We start from the raw sequence: 20,991 nt of genomic DNA on the forward strand, positions 1-20,991 counted from the left end.
TGCAGACACTGCCTGGTCAGTCTGCTCGCACTGATTATTTGACATAGCAATGGAATATGATTGTTTTGTTTATTCAAGACGTGTTTTAAGTTTCCTACATGCCTCAGCTAAAAGTTAGAATGTAAAAATTGTCCACACAGGTGAAACAGGATACAATTAAGACCCCTGCATAGAGTGAAGAGGTGCAAGGACTTCACACAGGTTTAAATAGCACTACCTGGAAAAGGTGGAACTGAATAAAATAAATTATTTCTTGTTTGAACATGCATCTTTTTTAATCATGTATAAACCATACAAATACAATAAATAAGTATCACTGTGGCAAATGCTTTAAAGAATATAAGTAAATGCTTTTCTAATTCGGTCCATGACACATCTCTCCCACAGGGACGAGCTCCAGATAATCAGCATTTGATCCCGGGGTTTGCGACCATGATGTCTGTGCTACTAAGGGAGTCCGTCACTTGAGCTGTGGGTGCACCAGCCCACCAGGGTCCATAAAGAAAGACTGGTGGTAACGGTCCCTGGAAGCAAAATCCCCGTTCTCCTCTGTCAACTGCTTGGTTTCCATGCCAACGCCAGACAGAGAAGGTGTCACCACAATCTGGTCGCGAGGACGTGGCTCGCCCCTGGATCAAGAGAGGAAAGAGCTCCGTCTCATCCAACTGACAAAACCATCCTCCTCTTATGTACATATTGTTAAGCTTGCTAGTTGTTATTATTAGCTCAAGTTATGCTCAGTTGAATTAATTATTGTGAATTATTCACTATAATAAAAATAAAAAGAATCTTATACACACACACACACACACACCATATAGAGTATATTGTTGTTAAGATTATGAATTAGGCATTATTGTTACCAGTTTAGAATATTTATCAGCAGTTTGGATAGACCAATTGGGAATTGTCAAGAGGAGCAGGGTCAAATATTTCCAAAGTGCTTGTACTTGTTACAAATGGTAATAAACTTGAAACTTGCTAGAAATCTGTGACCGGGTCACACATTTGAATGTGACAGTGATTTCACAAAGTAGGCCACAAAGGATGCAGGATTTTTCCTCTTTGGGGACTGCTTTCTAACCCACATGACTTCACCACAGACCACAAAGTAACTATGCAAATAAGAAAGGCGACTGTCTCCACAACCAACCAGTTCAATGAGTCTACCTGGTGGAACCAGCTCCATGGTGGTCAGATGACCTTTTCAAGGCACATGGTGGTCATGGTAAGGCAGGTCATGCTTAGGGATTTCGCTACTATATCCAGACTGCAGGAATGTGCTTCAATTATTACCTGAACATGTACGATGAAGCCTACATATTTGGGGCTGAACTGAAGGTCAACTTTGAGTCATTGTGTGATTGGATGGTTAGTAGTTACTTACCGGCCAATGTGGCTGAGGGTGGACCTGAGCCATGTAAAGAGGCTGAAGCGAGCTGCAGCTCCTGTGGTGAAACACACCCACGATAAGAACAGGGAGTCATGCCAACCACAACATAAGATCACAATGTAGCATGTCATAGCATCACAGGAAACCACCACGGTTACGATGACTGTTCCATGCATTTATAGTTGTGTGTGCGTAGATGCATTTCGGCTTAAAAAGGGGTTGAGAAGTATGGCATACTGCACAATGTGAACGTACAAATAGGAGTGCGGTTTCACTGACCACAGCACCTGTGTGACAGGGGGCTCAGACGCAGTGGCTGAGTCGAGATTTGGGGTGTGCCAAGCATGCAGAGCATGCACTATATAACACGCAGTTGCAGAATCCGCTACTTAGCTATTCTAAACATCTGACAGAACAGCTGTGGAGCTCAGAGACTGACTGAGCTGATGGCTCCAGAGCCCTGAGAGTTCTGACTGGGAGTTTATAACATAGGCTGAGCCCATCAATATCAATGGGAAAAGAATCGTTGAAACTATACACTTGTCTCAAAGAAATGATTATATAAAACACTGGGTATACACACGGCGATAAATTTGAAAAGTGAGAGATTTGACCAGATATACACCTATGGGGAGTCCAGGGCTTGTTTTCCCAATGTAGAGAAAGAGAATCAGAGCGACTATTATGTTTGCCACGGCGTACTCCCACTGGATAACAAACATAATCACCACGGAGCACAATGCCTGCACAAGGGAAACACAGTGTCAGCCATCAGAAACAATACACGCTTCATAATTGAAAGGATATCATTATAAACCAAAGTTTCCAAAAGCGTACAAGATTGTGCTACTGCTTGTAACTTACACCAATCAAAGCAACCCAATGGTTGCAGAACTTGGCATAGAACGAATCAGGCATAGGTTTGATCTCTGACCCCTGGTATTCTGGCTCAGTCCTGGCAGCTGCATATTTGGGAGAGTAACAAAGTTGGGACAATGTATCAAGGAGAAAAAAAAAAAAACTTATCTTGATAGAATTAGAAAAAATCTAAATGTATGTATGTAATTGTGAAACAGTATGGGAGGGCTTACGAGTGGTCTGGATCTGACTGTACAGACCAGGCGGATGATCTGGCTCCACGGAACTCTGACTGGGACTTCTTCTGACACGTCTCTTCTGTTCGATGTCCAGCCCCGGCGGCTCTCCCAGGCTTCCCTGGGGAGCTCCACCCTCCCTGGGAAGCAGAGCCGGGTCCATCTTCTCCCTTCTCTCCTCCGGGGAAGCATTGCTGTCCAGATCGAGGCCAAAACTATCCATCAACGTCTGCTTGGCAGCAGCCTTTGCTCTCTTGCTCTTCCCCCTCGGCTCTCCGTGCCCAGTCCCATTCTCAGACTCTGCAGGCCTCTCAGCAGGGAGGGGGAAGATCTGGTCCATGTCTCGCGTGAACTCCAGCAGGGTGCCCTTGCCTCGGCTCCCCCTGCCCCCCTCCGTCCCGTAGCCTGGGTGGGTGACCTCGAGCAGAGGTTTGCTGACCTGTTTGAGGGGGGTGGGATTGTTAATTTTGGCCAAGCCAGGGCTTCTCTCCTTGGCTTGGAGGTCGTAGGTCATGACCATGCTGAAGTAGGAATAGTCTATGAAGCTGTAGGTGAGCATGAAGTTGATGGTGACAATGGATGCCAAGATGTTGACTTGGCCAATAAAGATGAAGGCCATGGTCAGTAGGCTGGTTAGACAGATGGCCGCCACCGGGGTCTTGTTAGGGCCTTTCTGTATTAGAGTCAGGATAAGGGCAGAGACAAAGACAGGGATGGAGCGTTTGAAGTAAGATTACACAAGCAAATCCCTAAAGTAAATGGAAAGTATCGCAAAAATTATCCGAGGAGCCAAACTCGACGAAGGCCAAAAGGGCGTTTTAAAAATGGCCGTCATGGTGTGGGCTGAACCCAGCTCTGAACTGCTGCCGGTCCCTCCAAGCTGGCAGAGCTCCACAACAACCTGGCCCAGCCCAAGCCTCCCTTCCTGCGTTTGTTCCAAGGACTTTGATTCGGGGGCGAGATGTCTAGGGCCAGCCTGCAGAGGGAGGTCAGACAGTGCAGTAGGGCGTGGGGGTCCCAGCGAGGAAGGGGGGTTGTGGGGGGGTCAGGATGCGAGTGTGCGGTGTTTTCACTAGTTGATTTGAACTTAGCGCTGTTGCGTGGCCTCTCTAGTCTCCTCTGTTGTGCGGAGTCCTAACTCTGTGGCTCTATAATTAGGCTCTTTTCTCACCATTTCCCATTGAGTCTACCCACCACACCCCCGGCCAAGCCAGACAGATTGTTACATGGTTACATAAAGTTTCCATTTATGAGGGAGAAGAAACAGTATGTGTTCGCTCTGATTAGTGAAAAGTAAAGGGGAGTAAGACACTAAGAACTACTGTTCAGTAATCTTGGGAGTTGCAGGGTTGTGTCAAATTATACAAATGAGGTGTTGGGAGAAAGCCTATGGCTAATTACAGATGGTGAGAGAGCTCGTCGTTTTCCCATCACCACAAATTCAAGAATGACTAACTGTTCTCGACTCATTCTACCCATGTCCACCTTCCCTCACCCCTTGTCCCAAGAAGGCCAGGGCAGGGATGACCCTCTCCTGGGCAATGACCTGGAGGATCCTGGGTGCTCCGTATAGGCCGCCCATGCAGGAAGCCAGGGAGGAGATGTAGAGGCCCAGCAGGAACAGGAAACCCACCAAGGAGACCTAGGAACAAAACAAACATGGGAAAGGAGAGTTTAGAGAGCTCCACCCTGCTCAGTTCCGCTCAGCCCACTCTTAGGAAAATAGGTTGAGACAAAAGTGGAGCAAATGTACAGTACAATAGCTCGAAAGGAACTCGAAAATAACTCACTACTGAAGGATTTCAAAAGTAATGTCTCAACTGTTGTTCACACAGTACTTTGTTACTGATCCTGTACAGTAGTAGTTAGTACATCAAGGTTGAGTAATATGGTGTCAGGCAGACATTCTATTGGTATACAGTGGGCCCACCCATTATGGCTTCAGACAGCTGAAATGCATCCTCTGTCCAGAGAGAAAACTCAAACCCTCAGTGCCCCTGCCCTCCCTCCAAGGAGGGTATGAAGGACAGCTGTGTGTGTGTGTGTGTGTGTGTGTGTGTGTGTGTATGGGGGCAGAGGGTATGACCTCAGCTGGAGAGGAGTTTTATTTCTCATTCATGGCAGCTGCACAAATGAACATTGTGTTACTTTGGAAAGGGACACATGACAACAGATGGGCTTTGTAATGTAAAACAAGCGATCCCCTCTCATTGGAAGTAGTGTTGTGGCGTGGAAAAAACATCAGTTCAGTCTTTAAGTGGTACTGTGCGTGACCTGCATGAAACTAAATGATGAACACTGATAGCTCTCAGTCAGAGAGGAAAGTAAGCACATTCAGGGGAACTCCTGTGTGTGGGGAAAGCCCTGTGAAATGAGGACACAGCCCTTTGAAACTGGCGATGGAAAGAGTTTACCTTTTCCGCTATTAAGAAGTCGTAGCGAAGTGCTTCTCTGGTGCAGATGGCTCCAAGCAGAAACACAAAGACCAGATACAGGAACCACCTGTGGATCCCAACAATGTTCTGTAAGCCACAACATTAGGAGATATATCTACACACACACACAAACCTGACAATTAAAAGCAGTATGATACACAACAGCACCAGATGGATGGTGTATTCAGAGTGTACATATACAGCAGTTAGGGGGTATAGGGAGGGTCCATGTTTTAAAATGTAGGAGTGGATGTCGCAGGTTATGTACGATGTGAAGACGGCTGCCAGTGTTCCCACTGGGATGTTATGCTCAGGTCTCTGGAGATCAGCGCTCATGTTGAAGCCCGCCATCACACCTATGGTACAGAACACACCGGAACAGCAGGCCGGGAGCTGTTAAGAGCGGTCATTCACAGAGGAGTCCACTCACAACGCTAATGGATTTACTAAGTCCAAGGAGTCCATTAAAAACGGTGCACGGAAACTACTTCCCTTCAGGCTAACCATGGCTGTCCTTTGTGCAACCTTCTCACAGTGAGCCGGGGGATGCATGCTAAGGTAGATGACATCATGCATTGGGGCGGCGTGAGAGACCATTTGACAGTACAGCTGAGCTTGCAGGGGCTGGGTCAGCTGACCTGTGGCGGCGGGGAAGAAGACGCCAAACACGGTGAAGAAGCCTTCCCCCGAGGTGTAGTCTGGCAGGCTGTTGCTCCACAGAAGCTCCGGAGAGTACCCGACGAAACCATGCTCTGAGGCAACACACACACACACACAGACCAAAACACTCAGGCGTCAAATACAATGTATTGGATTGTACCGACTGTCAGTTGACACCCCCTAAAATGCCCCTCAAATCTGAACAGTGAGGCATTCGGAGACCTTCAGACAGACAGGCTCCAGTCACAGTATGGAGCCTGCAGTGATGCCCACACCCCAGTCCACTCTGACAGCCACAGCCCCTTATGTAACTGTTCAGCCGCCGCATCCGCCTCGATGCATGCAATCAGAGGGCCGTAGCCTGCTCCTCAGGAACACTGGCCAAGTTCAATAGTGCTACAGCTCTGTGGGTCTGGCCGGGGGAGAGTGGGCTGGCCGGACTCTGAACCGGACCACGGGTGTGCTCACAGACAAACACTGGAGGCCTCCGATGTTTTCTCTCCAAACAGGCGCTGGGAGATGTTACCCTCGTGCTGGACAACACTGATTAGTTCACACCCAGAGTTTCTGAAGATTCCTGTGGGACACGGCGCTGGAACCGTCGCCATGAGGGTTTCAGGTCTCTTTCAGGCATCACTGAACACGACACAGAAGCAAGGAGAACTCATGAAGGACAGTTCAGCTAGGACTCATATCCAGTACAACCAACAGATATGATAAGATACACTTAATGCAATGGTTTATGTATTTTTCAGGGTTTTTTTTTCCCTTTCTAACAAAGGGACTTAGTTGTACTGCTGGCGGTCCATTCCTCAGCAGAGGTCAGAGGGTTTGGAAGGCGTGCAGGGAGACTGTTCTGTGCTGCTGGGGATATGGGTTTAATCCAGAGGGTCAAATCTGACGGGCCCGCCTATGTCAGAACATGAACCATTTCCCTCTTGGTTATCTTGCGATGGGAAAGAATGCATTCTTCTAGATTAATGACATGTTTATCCAAAAGGAAGTCACCACCCTTTTCAGAAGCTCGGCTGCTTCCAAGTTTGAGTAAAAAGAACAGAAAGAATAGGAGAGACAGACTGCAGAGGCCTGTGTGTGTTTGTAGTGTCTGATGAGGAGAGAAAGAGAGAGAATGAGTGACTGAGAGAGGTTTTCCCATTATCTTGTTTTTAATTGCCACAGTGCTCCACAACACACTGCTGTCGTCCCCTTTTCCACAGACAGATCCGAGACAAATACTGTGCAGAATTAAAGCTCTAGATAAACAAACTGTACGTGGTACGTTCGTTGTACGGAAGAAATGTGTCGTTCAAGGTCTACAGAGTTAAGTTAGGACCATAGGATAATCTAAAGTCTGTCATGTGACCCAGTGAGACCACCCTTTATCCAAACAATAATAAAGTACCCCAGTGGGCCCCTGTCCAAGGCTTCCCACCCTTAATCTAACATCCAGCTCCAACACCAGTTAAGGTGGAGGCACAGCTTCACCTCCATTCATCCCCTTTCCCACTCTGACCAAGGGACAACAACAAAGAAGACCTGAAAAACAGATAGGGTGTCAACGTCTTACACTGTATCACAGTGTCAATATCTATCGTTCATCACCAACCGCTTTCTCTCTCTCAGTGACCACCCTGTTTGGCTCAGTAGACAGGGCTGATAGAGAGGGACAGAAGGAAGTAGGAGTAACTACACACAACGGGTCTACACACACTGCTCAGAGTCACCTCTGCAGGCCTCTTTCTTCCATGGAAGGATCTCCCCTCGTTGAGTTGGGAGAACTTTACACTTAACACTGACAAAGGAAGTGATCTGACCTCCGCCAGCACCACAGGATGGGATAACGTGGGGGCCACCAGAGACAGCCTCAGATCTGGTTCCGGTCTTTTCTCTCTGTCATTGTCCAAAAATGTGGGTGAGTCTGGTTAACACCCCAAATCCCAGGCCATGAAGTTTAATGATGGCTTCCTGCATGATCTAGAAAACAGTGTCAATGAAGGGCGTGCTGAACACCACACAGAACCTTTAAGATGACAAGATTATCCCCAACACACAACCTTAAATTCCTTGTGATAAAACCAACAAATGCACCGCAGGGAACGCAACACAAATATGTTTTATATATTTGAATGCACCTCATGTTTGAACTCTCAATAACGGATTATATCCTGCTCTACATGAGTTCCCACTAATACAGGAAAGACTTGTCAGAATAAGTTTGACTAAATCACCAAAGAGTTACCAGAGAATGGGGAGGTAAGACAGATCCCTCTACAAATCAAACGAGGACTCACTAAATGTAATCGCACCCTCAAGTCCTCCCAAACCTCCACTGTTACCAGACGTTTCAAAGAAAACGAAGAACACGGCAAGACAGAGATATTTGGGACGTAACTCAGACACCGTCATACCAGTCCCACTCCAAAGTCAAGCTTCTACCCTTAAGTGCAGTGTGTGATCCAGCTGGCCTTCCCAGTCTGATAAAAGTGTTATCATAAACACATCTGCACGGCAGCTCCTTGTTGCCACCGCCGCTGGCAGGTAACCAGGGCGTACGGCTGAGCGGCGCGGCGCCCAGGCAGGCTGGGCTCGGAGACCTGGTGGCTTCCGGCCAACCATGAGGTCACCTCAGCACAGCAGCTCTTAATTTAAAAAACCTGGTGCAGTCCATGGGCTCCTTATTTCAAACCCGCAAAACACCGGGCTTTGCCAGCTGTAAGGTTTGTGTGTCTGTAGGAAAGAGAAGTAGTGGTGAGGAGGAGCAGCCCGGTGTGTGTGTGTGTGTGAGAGTGAGTGAGTGAGTGAGTGAGTGAGTGAGTGAGTGAGTGAGTGAGTGAGTGAGTGAGTGAGTGAGTGAGAGAGAGAGAGAGAGAGAGGCATAGCCACTTGGATTTCAGCTTCCCAAGTCAGCCTCCTCCGTTTTGTTCATTTCGCAAGCGCTCCTTGTGGTTTTTCGGGAGAAAGGCACAGCCCTTCTGGAGCACTGCTCTTCCTACTGGATAGGAAGTTTATAATCAGTGAGAACAGGAAGAGCTGGGATCAACTTCCTGACAACCATAGAAATAATACATTCTGGCTGCATCAAGGGAAAAAAAGAACATTGTAACAAAGACTTGTCTTTGTTGAGGGGAACTTTGAGGGTCATTCCTCTGGAAATGAAGAATATGTTTAGTTCAGTATTTCTCCATTCCAGTACAGTTATTGTGTTGTAAATACTGTTTACTTGTGTTAAATATATCCAGTACACCAAAAATGTGTTCCAACATACATAGATTGAAGGCAAACACAGTTACATTTTAAGAGCACTAAAAGACTTGTTCAGAGTCTCAGTGTAAATGTGTCTTCAACACTGAGTCAATACACCTATGCATTTACAAACCAAGGAAATCTATGCGGAAAACAGCACGATGAAATGAAAAAACATATTAGCCTATGGCACAGTGACATCTACTGGACAAAGCAGCCTATTGACATTCACAGTAACTGCTGTGGTTTGAATAAAGTAGGCAAAACATAGAATTCACAAATCTTTTAAGCCCCTCAAGCACACACCTGGATCAAGGTGGGTGAAGGTCCCGATTACAAAGTCCAGCGTGGAGACGGCCAGCACGGCAAGTAGCAGCAGCTGCAGGCGGACGATCCACTTGACCCCCGCCAGGTTGATCCCCAGCAGAGCCAGCAGGACGGAGACCGAGATGCCCCGCACCACCCACTCACTCTGCAGGGTCAGCAGCTCCGCGATGGACTCAGAGAAGCCTGTGATGTACATGGCCCCGGCCACACACTGGGATCAAACATGGATTAGAGAGTCACACACAAGCATACTTTACACACACACACACACACACATTGATGTTCAATACTAGAGAGAGAGGGGGGGGGGGAGAGAAAGAGCAAGAGAGAGAGCGAAAGCGAGAGAGGACGTAGAAAAAAATAACGTTGCATTTATTGATCATCTAACTCACCTGGCCAAACACATACAGCAGACCCACTGTCCCTCCGACTCTGCCCCCCAGGGTAGTGGAGATCATGGAGTACACTCCCCCACTGCCTACTGCGCAGCGCTCACAAACACCTACACCAGACATCACCGTCACCAGGGCAACAAGAACCACCACAGACACCAGGAGCATACCAAGCCACACACCCGTGTTTCCCTGTGAGGGGAAAAGGAAAACGCACAAACGTATTCAGGAGAAGCCAGGCAACGTACAGAGGAGTCACCTGCACTCATCATCGTTCAGACGACGAGACACTGCTCGCGGACTGTTGAATAGTGAAGCTCACCACTAGCCAGCCAGTTCGTAAGAACAGCACCACACCAAATATGTTGATCATACAGGTGGTAAAGACTCCATCCCAGGTACCGAAGAGGACTGGCTCCCAAACGAAAAGCTTCACCCTCCACCATGGTTGAGAGTGCCGCTGGGACCGCTGTGGATCAGAGTGAAACATAGTACATTGTATTAAATGTGAACATCAGTTATCTCAGGTACTTTCTCAAATCTGATGATCTTGCACTCCTCATTCAACATCAACAGGGCAGTTTTTTTGGCGTGTTTGTTCTTTTTTTTACCCCCTCATTTGATTTGACGTTCCATTCATTTATCAGACAGTTTTACCCCAAGCAAAATAAGCCCACGCATTGTACAACAATAAGATAACAATATCTGAAGTGCAACATGTAAATCATTTTGTAGGTGCAGTCAGGATCGCTAATCGTTAGGAAGTACCATCCAAAAGGACGAAAAATTAAATAGACCTGTGCGTCCTCATGGAAGAGATCCTGGACATGGGGAGTTTGGATCCCAGCCTCCGCAGCCTTTAGGAGCTCCATCCCATCCTCCATGTGTGACCTGTGGACAGTCCAGCAGAATAGGACCTCCTCCACTGGGTCATTTGTGACTTGTCACAACTGGTGCACATGCATCAAACATAAAACAAGAAACATGACCCTAGTGCTCGACAGTGTTTAACAGATACTCACCTTCAGCTAGGTGAAATTGGTTGGAAGCTATTCATTAAGTTAACAAAACATTGTCACTGAACTGCTTGAGCCAGATGATATAAACTCTCTGTCAGGTTTTCATTAACACTTTAGCGAACCACAGTTTAACTTAAACTGCGTTTTACCATTGGTAACGATACATAATATTCTGTCTTTACAAATCACAAAAGGGTAAGTCCTACCCTCCCAGGAGTCAAACATAGGTGTGCCAACTAAACACTGACACCCGGATGCACCGGGTGCAACAATGCGCTCATTGATTGCATAGCAGCGCGCGCCTACACCAAGGTAAAGAAGAGAGCGAATAGATAAAGACGGAGACTAGAGATCGGAACCAATCAATTGGCATTTATTTATTTATCATCAGATTACGATTAGCAAAATGTGAGTCGGTATACACGTATTTTATCTGTCTGAGATTTGTGTGAGGAATTATTTCCATTTTAGCCAATAGCCTACATCCTGAACAAATTCGATCCTACGGAATCTAAAAAAAAATATATTTGATTTGTTGATTGATCATAATAATCGATCTCATGTAGGCAATATGCTCACAATTCCGGTTTACCAGATGTTGCCACCCAAACAACCATAACAAAACAATTATGACAGGTAAATTAGGCCTACCTTGTTAAGAACGAGAAGCCATGATACACTTCGAGTAAAAAATGAGTTTGTTCTTCCTCCTTTCTCTTACATCTCTTACACTTACCCTTCGTTTCCTCGTTCTACTGTACCATCCTATGTTCTATTATAGGGTCAAAAACACGACCATTATTTGTCCTAATGATTAACCTGCTTGTAACTTTTCATAGCCAATTTCCTCAGTTCACAACGCGACGTGGTCATCAAACGTCAGCAAGTTAATGTTTGTTTGGCCAATACTTAGCAAGGTGTGTTGCAGTGTGTTACAGCCATCTGAGCAGAGTACGGTGTTAGTTTTGGCTAACCTTCAAGGCAACATCAGCACAAAACGGGCAGGCTACATTAAACCGAAAACTTTCTTCCACAAATAATATGGATACAATCCAAACATTTCTCTCCAACTAAATGAGTGTTTTTAAGGCTTATCTGTCAAGAACATTTGACAACAGTGAGAATAATTATTTATTTGGAAGGACATAACACACAACAATCAAAACAACTATTTGAATCAGATATCCTTTACAAATCATAATATATTGCATAACTAATATTACTTTACTGAAATTAATCTGCTACAATTAAAGCCGCACATTACATTACTGTTTCTATAGAACAAGTTCACTCAATCCAGATACCATGCAAATCAACCTTGTCATCTTGCTAGAGATGAATCACCTCTGTAAAATGGCATACTTGAGTAATCCACACTTTGACAGTTAATTTGGTATTTCCTTCTCAGATTGATCAATAAAATATCTGAGTACAAACTCAAGACTCTAGAAGGAAAACATCCATATTTGCCACAGCTCATCATATCGTGAATCAAACTATTATATACCAAATGAGGGCTGCAAGAATGACTGCATATGACATACTTAAAAGCTCAAAGTAACATTATGTTTCAAAAATAGAACGTTTTTATCAAAAGGTTTTAACATGTACACGTTTTCTCACACAAATGAAACAATATTATTTCCCACCACCCAGCTTATACAAGGACACTTATGGCCAGTTTATGGAAAAAGGTTACTTTGATAAATGGGTTGCTTTTCCTAGACCAATTTACAACAGAAATCTTCAGGTCACATGGTATCTAATCAAACAGACAGCTCACATGACCAAACTGGTTAACCGGGCTGGTGGCCAGGTGCTTCCCATTTAAAACATAAACAAGACCTTATACTAGGATTCACATTAAAATATAACACAAAGTTAACTGAGGATCGAGGCAGATGCCTTCGAAAATGTGCTTTTGAAAGTACTTTTACTGGAATGGGTTGATTATCTGATCCTTAGTTACAGACACTACAACGAGGACGTTCATTACAATAATAGTCGAATTTTTCAAAATTGATGGTGGAATAACCACTTTTCAATTGCATGCTTAAATCACATGATCAATTGTTAATATTTTATGAAGGGTAAGGTGCCAGTGATTCATCAAAGTTATAGACTGAATTAATTTATCATTTTGAGGTCAAATTACTGGTAAATCCATAAAATGTATGACAGAAACCTCATGGTGACATTAACCAGTATCATACTGAAAAACTATGTTAAGAATGTGCACTCTGATAGCAAAGAGCATCCATAAAGCATCTTGCACAAGCCCCTTTGTCTTAAATGTAGCAGTGTTTCTCAAAACAGAAAAAGCACTAAGTGGCAATACACACCTTATTTACAGCAAAGTATTTTTCTACATTCTAAGGGTAAAAGGGAATGTTCACAAAGGAAGTGTAGTTTTAGTTCAGAATGAGCGTTGTGTATGTCCGTGATTGTCCGTTGAAATGTAACAAGTGAAAGGCAGAGGAATCTGCTGTAGATGTCAAAAACAATCTAACCTAGGTTCTATTAACTTTTACACTATGTAGAGTAAATACTAAGTGGGCAGTTCAGCTTTTGTGACAACTACAGATATTCCTCTGTCATAAACAGAGTGTACAGTCTTTAAGTGCATGCAACATATTAGTAGGCCATGATGAAAACCTATTATAAATTGAGACAAAAAGTATAAGTGCATGAACTCAATACCATCTGATACTGCTTTGACACGCTGCAAGTCCTTTGTGCAAGCCTAACTAAAACGAATAAGCGTGACAATAAAAGTAATGGAAATTGTTTATAGACAAGGATTTGTCTTAGCAATTGTGAGAATGCAATGCAATTCAATCACATTTGCTAATTACTTGAATTTTCCAGCCAATGCAATCAGTTGAGGATTCCACAGCGTCAACCAACAAATCAGCTTTAGTTTTTTTTTTTACATGCACTTGAGAAACACCTGCTTTAAGGTGGCTGCTAAGTAAGATAATAAAGTGACTTCTAAATTAAGACAAATTAATTGTCATGATTACAACATAAGGCATATACAATACAATTTTAACTCCAATCACAGAGCGGGGCAATATGTTGGTACAAAAAAAACTGCATGTTTGGCAAAGGGATCATTGCCAAATTGAGATTCATTTCATATACATTTTCTCGAGGAGAAAACCAGCCTGCATATCAAGAGGCCATGGCATCTCTGGGCAAAATATCATTTAGCAGCAAGAAAAGGTTTAAAACAATTTCATAATTGTTCTACAGTCTATTCGATTAGCTCTAAGGACATTGTTTCTATATTTGAGTTTCCCACCAGGAAAGGTGAATGGAACATGATTAATATACATTTTTAGAAACTAAATAAAAGCACAGTATGAAAGGACAATGACCATGGGGATTAGGAGGACTACTCAACTTTTTAGCATTGTACTTTGGTTGCTTGTGTCTTCATTTACATTCTGTTAAACCTTTGGGCTTTTTACAAAATAATTCCCATTTGAATTTAGATTGATCGATCTGTGAAAAGTGCTTTCATCTCAAAGCCACTCGCCGCTATATATTGTCACATTGTTTTCCATTTAACAGATGCTTTTATCCAAAGCACAGAAGGAGATTTGAACCCGGGACCTAATGATCTGCAGACAAATGCTCTGCCACTGAGCTACACCCATTCCCAACAATGCTTTGAGCAACATCCACCTTTGTGGCGTAACCTGTTTTGGCGGAACAGTGGACATGGATGTATAAAGTGCCACACGAATGATTACAAAAATAACGTCTGTTGGGTTTCCCCTCATCCAAATGTCTGACTTGGTGTAGCATCGGGAGAAGCGTTCAGTTGAGACCTTGTATCAGTAACACTACCTAAGGGGAACTCTGAGAAGTCTGTGCCGTGGCCTCTCAGACTGACTTGTCCGTTGGCAATAGTAAACTGGGAAGAGGAGGCTCCGGGCCGCGACGTCTGGAAGTGAGATCGGAAATTCTGATCAAAGGTGCTTTGAAAAGTCTGAAGCATGCTTTGGGATTCCCCCTTCTTGGAGGACGAAACCTGTTCCAGGAAGTCTTCCGTCGGGGACACTGCAGTGGGCGTCGTCTCGTCCCCCGAGAAGGAGAATGAGTGCTGGGAGTCCCCGACAAGGAGCCCAAAATGAGGCTTCTCTAAAGTGGACCTCAGGGGAGAGCTCATCCCTGACTTGAACCTGCTAGGGGAGGGGAACTGCTTCTCAGTGGAAAACAAAGGCTGTCCGGAAAGACTGGGGCTCTCCGTGACAAAGTTAAGACTCTGACTGCTTAGATAGCTATCGTTCTGGCTGGTCCTCTCCAGCGCTTGCTGGAGGAACTTGGAATACTCGTGCAAAAGGCTGGCCTTCTCTGAGGGAGGAGGGGGCTGCTGGCTGCCAGGCCCCAGGCTCTCCACAGGGCTGCTCTCCGACACATCAGAGGAGTTGATGGATATGCTGGATGTCACCTCGGTGTCGGCCACGCTGAAGGAGATGTCCTGCTGCCCGTTGGCCTTGTTTGAGTAATGGTCTAACAGGGACTGGAGGACCTCGTCTGGGAGAACATTCTTGTCATGGGCGGACTTGATCTCCACGCTGAGGGGCTGGGGCTCCAGGATAGTGGCGGGGACCGTCTCGTCGATGACTGTGGCTACCGCGGCCTGCGTGACCGAGGGCTGGGCCGAGATGCTGCTGACATTGAGAGCGTAGTCCCGGCTGTGGTTTGTCGCGGCCGCCTGAAGGTACCTCTTCTTCTTGAGGAACTGCATGGCGTCGTCGTAGTTTGTGCTGCTCGTCGCCGGTTTGGCCTGCCCTCCCTGGAGCGGGTCCACCGGCTCCAGGTCATGGTTGCTCTCCACCTCCAAAAGACCTTGTTTGTCCACAATTTCAAAGGTGTATCTGGTGACTTTGTTCTCTTCGAAGGAGGACAAGGGAGACAAGCTCGAGGGCGGCTCAGAGGGCTGTTTGAGGCTCCTCTTGGGGACCTTTTTCAGAACCAGTTTAGGCGGATGGATCTCCCCCGACGAGGCTTCTCCACCCCGGTGTCGGTTGTCGGGCGAGTCTGGGAGCTCCACTGAGTAATCGGTGATGACATACTCGTCTTTGACCTTCGAGGAAACAGCGTAGAGAGGTAGACACTCGATCTTGTTCGGCCTCTCCTCCACCTTCTTTTCCGTGCCCACGACGGTGACTCTGTGAACCTCCATTTGGGCGGCTAGCGCCGAGCTGTGCGACTTGTCCGAGGACTTCTGGCGCTTTTTCTTCGGCAGCATGCACTCTTTAGCAGGAAAGGACAAGCCCAGAGATTCTGAGTTGCGTAGGAGTCCCTCCTTCACCGCTGCCTTGTGGGCCTTCCGCTCCTTGCTTTCATGGCACATGCGCCTATGCTTTAAGACCCGGTCTGTCCTGGAAAAGTACTGTGGAGGGCGCAAATGTACAGTGATACAAAATAAATATCTTTTTTTTTTTTTTTTTTTTTTTTTAAGTAAACAACCTTTAAAAATGCTTGTTTCTCAGGAGGTGCACCCACCTGGTGGCAGTAGTCACACTGATATGGCTTCTCCCCACTGTGGGTCCTCTTGTGCCTTTCCATATGGTACTTTTGAATGAACCTCATGCCACATTCCTCACAACGAAAGGGCTTCTCGCCTGGAGATAACGGAGACAAAAACAGAGACATAGATGTGCTCTTCAATGAACTGTGTACTCGGAGCACCACAAGGTCGACCATCAAGATGTTTTCTTCCCTGTGACTCAATGTCACATTGCATGCGTGAGCACACTGCCGCAGAGCAGAAGGGCGGCTTCTTACCCGTGTGGATCTTCTCGTGTCTTTGAAGAAGATATTTCTGAATGAAGCGCATGTCACATTGACTACACTGGAATGGCTTTTCACCTGGGACAAAGGAAGAAAGAGGCACATACAATTTATTTACGTCAAGGTTTTTTGTGGGGGGGGGGTCTGAGAGATCGAGGGATAGTGGGAGAAATCTTACCAGTGTGAATGAAGACATGTCTTTGGAGGTGGTAATTGGTGCGGAAGGCTGCGTTGCAGTGTCCACACACGTGACACTTCGGACTCTGGAGACCTAATGACCCGTCATCGTTGATGGTGAGAATCTATAAAACAGCAAACATCTATTATTAAAAATCTATTACAAGATGGATAACAATCCAGAAGTGAATGCAAAATCACAATTGGCCTAATATACTGTGTTGTGAGTTGTTGGCTCGTGGCATCGAAAAAGAATCACCACCGTTGCAACACCCGTTTCGATATCTATGTTACGACTGATGTTGTGATGGCGACCTTAGCGGGGGAACGCTGTTTCCTCTTCTTCTTCTTGTGGCACTCGCTGAGTTCCCTGACCTGCTTCCTGTCTTTCTTCGACTGCATGAGCGCATCAGGAAGCTTCATCTCTTGCTTGATGCTCAACTGCCAAACATTCAATCATATGGAGAGCTTTTCAACTGATTGCAGACTTGACCTGATTGAAATTCATACAATTCATCACACTGGCAACTCCATGGGTAGATGATTAGGCATCCCATTGTTTGAAAAGGCTACCTACCGAATTCATCAGTTGACAATTATTTCAGTTACAAATACTGGCCTAGCAATCTCTTGATGGACAACAGCTGATTATAGAGATACTAAATATGGTGAAATGTTTGTTGATACTGTCTATACATGTCCATCATTTTGCCTCTGGACCTTTACTATGTGGCTTCCCTGACTCACCGGCATGTGAACCGTGCATGGCATCTTGTGTAAGAATCTCTGAGGAAAATGTCCTCCCTCCTCTCTATTATTCTTCACGGTCTCCTCCTGCACCATCAGTTCATCAGGGGGAATGAGGTTGTGGGATACAAGAGAGCCCCCAGTAAGATCTTCGTCATCATCTTCATCATCCTCGGCCAGCAATGGGTGGTTGGCTAGACCCCGCTCGCCAATGGTCATCACCACCAAACTCCCACTCCCTAACCCCACCCTTCCGTCCACCCCTCCACTGCACTTAAGCAGCATCCCTTCTAACTTGTCGTCAATGTTCATCTTAATGTACAGGGACCTGAGTAGCTAACCTATATGAAACAAACAAGAGACACGAAGAACGTTGTTAGGGTTGGCGCACAAAGTTTTACAGATCAAATACACACATCTTTTTTTCTTGTCACTGATATGGGTTAGATAATGTATAGGCAAAAAATATAAATATAATAATTACATAATCATTTTAACTTAACTACCTTTCTACAATTCGATAAGTGTTGTCTAGCAAAAGCACTACTTTCCGCAACTTGCTTAAGTGGGGAGATTTTAGGATTATTTATTTGCTTATTAGCTAGTTTGACAGCATTACACATTACATTTACAATTAGTCATTTACACATAACTGAGATTTATTAGACTATTTTGCATCTGTACATCTACCTCTAAGCAAGCAGCTTTAATGTACTTCATTGCAGCGGTAGTAAGTTTGCAATGTTGCAAATTAGCTCGTGCTAGCAAGCTAGTCTAGCTACTGTAGTTAAACTAGCAAACCTAATCGAAATTGTCTAGCTAGTCAGTTACGTTAGCAAGCTAGCTATATTGAAGAACTATGGATTAACTAGTCGTGCAACAGTAGTCACTAGCTCATCATAGCTAGGGTATCTCATAACTAGCTAGTTAGCTAAACAAGTAGCGGACTAGCTAACGGAGCCAGCTAGTCTGGTTTAAAAGCTAGCTAGCAACCAAGCGAAATACGTTCGTAGGCCTGTAGAGCCGGGTTCCGATTATTTCCTGGAATGAAGGCGACGCTTGGAGCGTTCCACAATTACATGTAAATCAATACAATATTCACGATTTTACTACATTCATCAATACATATCTAATACACACCATAAACAATTTCCCAAAATATAACTTTTTGTTGCACAATTAATACCCTCTCATAAACTTAGAATAAGGTGTTCAGTCCCAGCAGATAGACGGAACCCGTAGGAAGCTGATGCACACAGGTTCTGATCGCACGCGGAATTGAATGTTATCAATTTTGCAGTTGATATTTCCCTTACCTATCTGGGTGTTTTGTCAGCTAAAGCCGTTTAGCTGTCATGGTGTATAGTCGATAGACTCTCCACTTTGTGATCGGCGAATGACAGACACAACATTGCATCTGGATGCCAATAATGAAGCTCTCGCAGGTTTTTGTGCAAAATGCGGGTACCTGTCGCTATCTAGTGTCTAATACTGGTACTGCGTGTGTATACACGACGCGCACAGATTTTATAAAATAGTCAGGGATATCAATAGAGTTTTTACTCTTAGAAATGTATCGAAGTCTTGGGTAGGCTAGCCAGGAAATGAAATAGGACAATAATAGCATGGAAGCCCCAAGTCTCCAATGAAGGGTCCCCACATCCTTCTATTAAAACAGCCATAGCAATTTCTTACTGTAACTGAGCCTACTATAGCCTACATAAACCAAATAGGCCTATATGGCGAAAAATATAACTAATTCAAGTAGAATCACTGATGCAGAGACTCAGTTAACTCCTCCGTCTTCTTTATTTTATAATATGATATTGTGTATTTTACATTTCATCAGGCCAATCATGTTTTTTCAATTATGCCATTGTGTGACGTTGAGTCATCAAAAATGTGTCAGGCTGATTGTCTAACCTACAAGCATGTGCAGCCGTTAGCCTTCAGGTGCCTTTAAACAGAGAGAACCGCGCTTTATATCGAGATGAATACAAATCAACCTGTTTCCCTATCGAGTCGCGCAGCGCAACAGCGCGCAACTTGGATATTCCCCGTTTGTGCTCTACAGAATACCCTTCTGGCTATTTGATAGTTAAGAAGAGATGTTGATGTAGCCTATTGGTTCGTTTATCAAGTCTCTTGAATATAAACTGAATCCGGCTTCTCCAGGAATCTGAGGCACCGTTTGTAGGGGAAGCCCCACGCTTCCCCAAGTGGGAGCGTGGTCGCGTGTGTGTGTGTCTGTGTGTGTGTGTGTGTGTGTGTGTGTGTGTGTGTGTGTGTGTTAGAGAGAGAGTGAGTGTGTGAGTGAGTGTGTGTGAGAGAGAGAGAGAGAGAGAGAGAGAGAGAGAGAAAGAGAGAGGGGGGGGGGCATAGAAAGAGATAGTACTGTGTGTGCATTTTGTGTGCAAGTGAGCCAGCTCGTCCGTCCTCAACAGTTGCCTTCGCTGCCTGAGAACCGAGAGGATAACAAAAGTGTGCTGCTCCTGAGCCAGACGCCGTTAGCGCGGAGCCAGACTCTGCTCTGCTGGCTGTCTCTTGCTCTGACATGCAGTCGATCATCTCCCCGGTGACTAAGGCCATTCTAGTTGCGCTTTTTATCTTTGCCATCCTCCTCATTCTCTATGTGATCCTCTGGTACATATGTAGAGACGTTGACTGTGATCACGGGATCTGATCTACCTTCACGGAATTACGGATCAATCAAAAGCCAAGTGGGAACCACACAGAAGGAGGGTCACCCTGTAAGTCAGCATGCACGTGTGTGTTTTATGTGTGTGGTTGTGTGTGTCTTTGTGTGCGCGCCTTATAATGAGACACCTTGACGCGCGCAACATTAAAAGGTGCTTTGGCAGTGATGACAAAACCATGTCCCGCGTGTATCCCTGTGGGCTTCCTTTCACCTAAGGCACTGTCTTTAAAATGCCTTCTAGACTTAGTCACATCAGCAATCAGTGTAGCTGTGGATGTATTGAGCCTAAAGGTGAAACAATGTCATCGATAATAGAAAACCGTTATCTCTGCCATCTAACTGAGGCAGGACCGGTTTATTAGAGCGCGAAGACAGCTAAATGACATTGCGCTGGGACAGTGTAGTCGTGGACAATATCGGATTAGCAGACGGTGCCAATATTGTCTATCATGTCTTTGTAATAAACTCGCGTGTGTGCGTGTGTGTGAGTATTGTCCGTTGGAGAAACACGCGCGGTCTGTTCGGAGGTGCAGCATTAGTTCATTTTCAGTTCTGCTCGTCTCAAAGGATGCCGGTTTGACATTGGCATTTACATCGAAAACAAGCAAGATAACAAGAAAGATCAAAGTAACAAGATCATTGCCGCAAAATGTATATTACTCCATTCTCTTTTCATATATGCTAAAGTGTGCTTATTACGGCATTGCCCGTTCCTCCTCCTCACGGTACTGCTATTGGTTTCCAGTTTTTACGCATAGCTAATATGTGGCTTTGACATTTTTACAGTTAAATGTTATTTGCCATCGTGTCCCTCTGTGTCCATTTGACCTTTCATTCAGACCCCCTATTTATGTGTTTACAGTATTAGCCTGTGCGTAAATGAAGGACATAAAATACATCTAAATAGGCCACAGCTCCGTTGACTTTAACCCTAAATCAAACTGGTATTAACACGTTTCACCTGTAGAATGAGTACAAAGATCTTGCCATGTCCTTCC

The 20,991-nt window shown here is 45.1% G+C and overlaps 2 protein-coding genes across 3 annotated transcripts; both read right to left on the bottom strand.

Annotated features, from left to right (window-relative positions):
• Window positions 1–7: 7 nt before the first annotated feature.
• On the bottom strand, window positions 8–10,855 carry slc12a8 (solute carrier family 12 member 8). The gene is made up of 14 exons (XM_084689251.1): window positions 10,567–10,855; window positions 10,342–10,435; window positions 9,867–10,013; window positions 9,545–9,736; window positions 9,132–9,363; window positions 5,561–5,674; window positions 5,191–5,278; window positions 4,902–4,989; window positions 3,983–4,129; window positions 2,485–3,160; window positions 2,258–2,355; window positions 2,019–2,136; window positions 1,388–1,448; window positions 8–629 (listed from the first exon to the last, which is right to left on the bottom strand). Exons 2-14 carry the CDS (start codon window positions 10,426–10,428, stop codon window positions 461–463), a joined length of 2,217 nt encoding a protein of 738 aa, XP_084545377.1. The 5' UTR covers window positions 10,429–10,435; window positions 10,567–10,855; the 3' UTR covers window positions 8–460.
• Window positions 10,856–11,681: 826 nt separating this feature from the next.
• znf148 (zinc finger protein 148) lies at window positions 11,682–18,747 on the bottom strand. 2 transcript variants are annotated; one of them, XM_084689654.1, is made up of 7 exons: window positions 18,612–18,747; window positions 17,296–17,636; window positions 16,864–16,989; window positions 16,550–16,673; window positions 16,366–16,449; window positions 16,084–16,202; window positions 11,682–15,970 (listed from the first exon to the last, which is right to left on the bottom strand). In XM_084689654.1, exons 2-7 carry the CDS (start codon window positions 17,605–17,607, stop codon window positions 14,348–14,350), a joined length of 2,388 nt encoding a protein of 795 aa, XP_084545780.1. In that variant the 5' UTR covers window positions 17,608–17,636; window positions 18,612–18,747; the 3' UTR covers window positions 11,682–14,347. The 2 variants fall into 2 exon arrangements, with proteins under 2 accessions (XP_084545780.1, XP_084545781.1); XM_084689655.1 differs by lacking the exon at window positions 18,612–18,747 and having other exon boundaries at window positions 17,296–18,542.
• Between the last annotated feature and the right edge of the window lie 2,244 nt (window positions 18,748–20,991).

The sequence above is a fragment of the Hypomesus nipponensis genome, chromosome 23 (assembly GCF_054491055.1).
Source record: "Hypomesus nipponensis isolate SF chromosome 23, ASM5449105v1, whole genome shotgun sequence".
Taxonomy (NCBI): domain Eukaryota; kingdom Metazoa; phylum Chordata; class Actinopteri; order Osmeriformes; family Osmeridae; genus Hypomesus; species Hypomesus nipponensis.